Raw genomic sequence first — 5000 nt, 5'->3', positions numbered from 1 at the left:
CCCTCCCCCCCTCTTCTCTATTTCCTCCTGGCCTGTCTCTCTCTCTCTCTCTCTCTCTCTCTCTCTTTCTCTCTCTCTCTTCTCTCTTCTCTCTCTCTCTCTCTCTCTCTCTCTCTCTCTCTCTCTCTCTCTCTCTCTCTCTCTCTCTCTCTCTCTCTCTCTATATATATATATATATATATATATATATATATATATATATATACATATATATATATACACTTATATATATACATATATATGTGTGTATGTATATATGTATATATATATATATATATATATATATATATATATATACATGTATGTATATTATATATATATATATATATATATATATATATATATATATACATATGATATATATATATATATATATATATATATATATATATATATATATATTATTTGTATATATATACATATACATATATATCCAATACATAAGGTGACAAGCAAATATAAAGTCACTCCGTAGATAAAGCAAACAAAAATTGACCATATATCAAACGCGATTGCCTGGTCTCTTCCGCTCACACCGCCCCCCCTCGCCCCTCCTCACCCCCCCCCCCACCCCCCACCCCCATTAGCGTGACAACGAGCGCGCGTCACCGTCCACTTGCTTCCTGGCATTAATTTTTTTGCTTTTGCCTTTTCGGTTGGCAACGGAATCTCGTGGCGTTGTTAATTATCTTTGTTTTTTATTTTTTATTTTTTCGTCTGTGATTTTTGCTGTAACTGTTATTGACAAGTATGACGGAATTTATTTCCCGGAATTACTTTTACGTTTTATCTCTCTATTTACTTGTCTGTCTGTCTGTCTTTTCCCGGAATTACTTTTACGTTTTATCTCTTTATTTACTTGTCTGTCTGTCTGTCTTTTCCCGGAATTGCTTTTACGTATTATCTCTCTATTTACTTGTCTGTCTATCTGTCTGTCTTTTCCTTTCGTTCACTTAAATCAGAACTTTTATTTCCGCGTACAGAACACGCTGTCCGCTATTCTGTTTTTTTTTGTTTTTTTTTAATGAAATCGCAATGTACCTGTAGCCTTGGCCACTATCCCTGTTTTTATTTTCATTTTTATCTATTTAGTCACTTCATTATTTACGGTTATAACTGGACGAGGGCAATGAAAATTATACATTGTTTACAGTTGTATACTCTGAAGATTTAAAAAGAACAAAGATAACATTGTTCTATTTCATATTTAGAAACAGAAACAAACTGCAAATATATCTTTCCCTGCCAAAATAACATTATATCGCATACCACGAAGTAAAAATAATGATCTAAGTAAATATAATTATCTTTTATACCCAAGAACGAAAATAGGTGAATATCACTGTAAACCAGAATCATAGGAACCTGAAACCTATGATATTTCCTATGGCTTGTCGACCCTAAGGAAAACTTTGTCACCCAGAGAATCCTTGCATAGACTCGGTGTGGTATAACTGTACAACACTTCCAGTACTAAGTAATTATGTAACATTTATATGATTTGCCCAACAGGTCTGAAGGAATGTGTGTGTCCCCCTAAAGCCAGGAAGGGAATGAATGATCGCAATGAATGCAACTGCAATTTTAGGAAAAGTTCGATCCTGCAACAAAGGAGAAAGTGTAGAATGACTGACCCGGTTGCCACACTCTTTTAGAAATCATTATCAAATGTCTGTAGACGAGTGCTAAGTGAAAGCCTGTTGTAGTGGATATTGTGCCTTATGAATTTGCATCATAGGCTGGTTTGTTCATTGTCCTGAAGAAAACTGATTACAATATTGACAGTAACAATAGTAATAGTATTAAAGGGAATAATGATTATCATTACATTTATCAGTATTATATTATCAGTATTGCCATTATCAGTGATGTAATCATTCTGTTATCACTATTATTGTTGTTGTTGTTGAGATTAGTCTCAATGATATTTTTATTTTCATTTATATACTGTAATCCTTATCATTATCATTGTTATTGTCATTATTCAATTATTTTATTCATCATCATCATTACTATAATAATAATTCTATTATTACTCTCAGTGTCGACGATAAGCGTGGTCACAAAATGCACCTCTGGGAACGCGAAAAAAATACTCGCAAAAGGCATTTGATTAAGCAACAGAGACTAATGTGCTTTCCGATATTAGCCATGTCCTTGATAGCACTTTATTACAACACATCACGCAGCCGTTCCCAGGGCCATGAAGGGGTTATTTCACGTCCCGCTTCCGAATTTTGTGCTTCCTGTGGCGCTAAATGTATTTTGTATTTTCTTTATCTATATATTTGTTCATCATTTATCATTATCAACTGGATTATACCCTGGTGGTGAAAGCATAGTAACAACGGCTGCACTTTCACTTTCACAGTTAAACGTACCCAGGGTTAGTACACAATACGATTCTGTCCTTTGCACTAAATATCCCAAATTCCGAATTTCATTATAATACCTAGGAATGGCAACGGTGTGGATGACCAATCCTGCAGAAAATGTTGCCATCTGCAGCAACGAATTCGCTAGTGTCTTATGTACGTACTTTTCTGTTATTCTGTTTGCAACCAGCCTGCCATTCACGGTTTACTTGAATATTTATAGCCAGTCAAAGGCGCTCGGTTTCCTTCTCGGGATAATCATGTAGTGGTCGATGACACATTTCCTTTGTTCGCCATCTGACCAGGGATTATGATTCATACGGGATTTTTTTTTTTTTTTTTTTTACAAATTCTTGTAAGGTGATCAGGATGGCATCGCCGCGCGGTTGCCTTCGCCTCGAGGTAGCCAAGGGTAACTCGTGTAATTATTGGCATTGCCTCATCTTTTACTCTATCGTCCTTGGCGAAGGGCAAAGTCGCAATATCTGTGAAATCTGATAAAACGTATGGCAAATCTGGACGTGAAGCCACATAAATCACATATTCAATGAATAAAGCATGTGTTAATGGTAGTTATGGTGCGAGGGAACGAGAAAGGCGAGGGTTGTTATTAGGACCCAAACAAGTCAAGTGTAAGACAAGTACTGTATAGTGGAAACCAGGTGGTTCCTGCTAACAGGGGGCAAGCAGACGCGGTGGCTGCGTCATATTACTGGTTTCACAGTCCACGCTGGATATACCGTATATGGTAATAAAATAAATAATTCACGTACAACCAATCGGGGAGGATATAGTTTAAAAGTAATGGGCAAAAACGCCACTTATCGAAAAAAAAAAAAAAAAAAAAGGCGTTAGGTGTATAATACCAGTGTATGTGTTATACGAAAGGTATTTGGTCTATATTAAACGTGTCTGGAAAGCTGTTATACGCACTAGCCATAGATGGAATGTGAAGACGGGACAAGGAGAAGACCACAAAGTGACGAAATAGACGCATCACAAGCGAGGCGGAGCTAATTCTTCGTCGGGTCGAGGAAAGGCGGTTTCTTCTACCTGTTCTGGGCGGTCCTTTAGACGCCGGGCTCTTGCGGGCAGCACGGGCGGGGCGGGACTAAAAAACACACATACACACGAACCCAGATATAAAAACGGGCGTGCGTACTTTTCCGGCATCATTCGGTTCGGTGTCTTGTAACCGGTAAGTCTGTTAGACACAAACACAAAGTCACACGCATACACACACTAAAAAAAAATCACTCACGAAAACTGAAACACAGACTCAAAAAAGAAGGAAAAAAATACAAACACAAACACACAAACAGACTCAAACGTAAACCAAAAAAACACAAAAATCACAAACTCAAACACACAACCCCCCCCCCCCACACACACACACACCTTCCAACACCTCGCCCCACACCCACTACTCTCTCACAACCCAGGACGAATTTTCTCTCCTCAGTGTCACTCGAACACCATGGGGCTGAGGACAGGCTTGGTGCTCCTGGCGATGCTGTGGGCTGTGAGCGCGAGGCCCCAGCGGGAGAGCACCGGGGGAACAGCGGGGGAGGCTCCAGGTGCTCCTCCACCTGAGGGTTTCCAGGCGCTGATCAACCGCATCTCAGGTGAGGCTTGTTTCGTTTAGCATAAAAGCGTGTGTGTGTGTGTGTGTGTGTGTGTGTGTGTGTGTGTGTGTGTGTGTGTGTGTGTGTGTGTGTGTGTGTGTGTGTGTGTGTGTGTGTGTGTGTGTGTGTGTGTGTGTGTGTGTGAGTGTGAGTGTGAGTGTGAGTGTGAGTGTGAGTGTGTTTGTGTGTGTGTGTGTGTGAGTGTGAGTGTGAGTGTGAGTGTGAGTGTGAGTGTGAGTGTGTGTGTGTGTGTGTGTGTGTGTGTGTGTGTGTGTGTGTGTGTGCGCGCTCGCGAGCACGTTCCTGCATGCGTGAGAGTAGAACTATGTATTATATATCTTCCATGTAATTTTCCACGCGTATGCATCGCGCGAGGGCAGCATGCACATGCCTTGCATCGTGAATAGAAAGTGAACAAAGTGGTTTTGCCAGTAAGTGAGATGACCATGAACTGATGCTGAAATCTGCAGTGCATTACGTTCACGAGAAGGAATGGAAATGAAGTGAAGTGAACTGATAAAAAAGGATTCTATGATTATCATTTTGTCATTTATTCTTACTAGTTTTGTTTTAAAGAAAGTAAGAGTTACAAGAGTTATATGCGACTGGTTTCGACTAGATATAAACAACTTTCTACAGGACTTGGGGCAGTTTTTTAGTGGTGGGACTGGAATGGAAAGTCTCTCTATGTAGCTGTGAAATATTTTGGAAAATGAAAAAGAAATGAGTTTGTGTTTTTTCCTTCACATCGCCGCGAGCTATAGCTATTTATAGAATACTGATGGTGCTCAACAGACCTTGAGAAACTGGAAAGGTCATTTTTTTTTTCTTTTTAGACATTGTTTTTTCATCGCCATTTTCTTAGACATTTTTTATTGTTTCTTCTTCTTAGGCACATTTTTAAAGTACCCTTTAAGTACTAAAGTTTGATTAGGAAAAAATACATATCCGAAAATAAGAATTTACATGCACTTATTCACATCTAAATTAGGCAGAAGTA

General features: G+C 38.9%; 2 protein-coding genes across 2 annotated transcripts in view; one reads left to right on the top strand and one right to left on the bottom strand.

Annotated features, from left to right (window-relative positions):
* Positions 1–5000, bottom strand: part of LOC113818767 (low-density lipoprotein receptor-related protein 4-like) — a 194277-nt gene that overhangs the window by 25380 nt on the left and 163897 nt on the right. The gene's annotated exons all lie outside the window — the stretch shown is intronic.
* The window catches only part of LOC113818760 (mucin-2), a 31228-nt gene that overhangs the window by 11041 nt on the left and 15187 nt on the right, over positions 1–5000 (top strand). Inside the window, exon 2 of the mRNA XM_070129828.1 lies at positions 3838–4000. Coding sequence (XP_069985929.1) covers positions 3853–4000 — 148 coding nt within the window. The 5' untranslated portion in view covers positions 3838–3852. The remainder of the gene's footprint in view (positions 1–3837; positions 4001–5000) is intronic.

This window comes from Penaeus vannamei, chromosome 2 (genome assembly GCF_042767895.1).
Source record: "Penaeus vannamei isolate JL-2024 chromosome 2, ASM4276789v1, whole genome shotgun sequence".
Lineage (NCBI taxonomy): Eukaryota > Metazoa > Arthropoda > Malacostraca > Decapoda > Penaeidae > Penaeus > Penaeus vannamei.
This window is presented reverse-complemented; position numbering and strand designations above follow the sequence as displayed.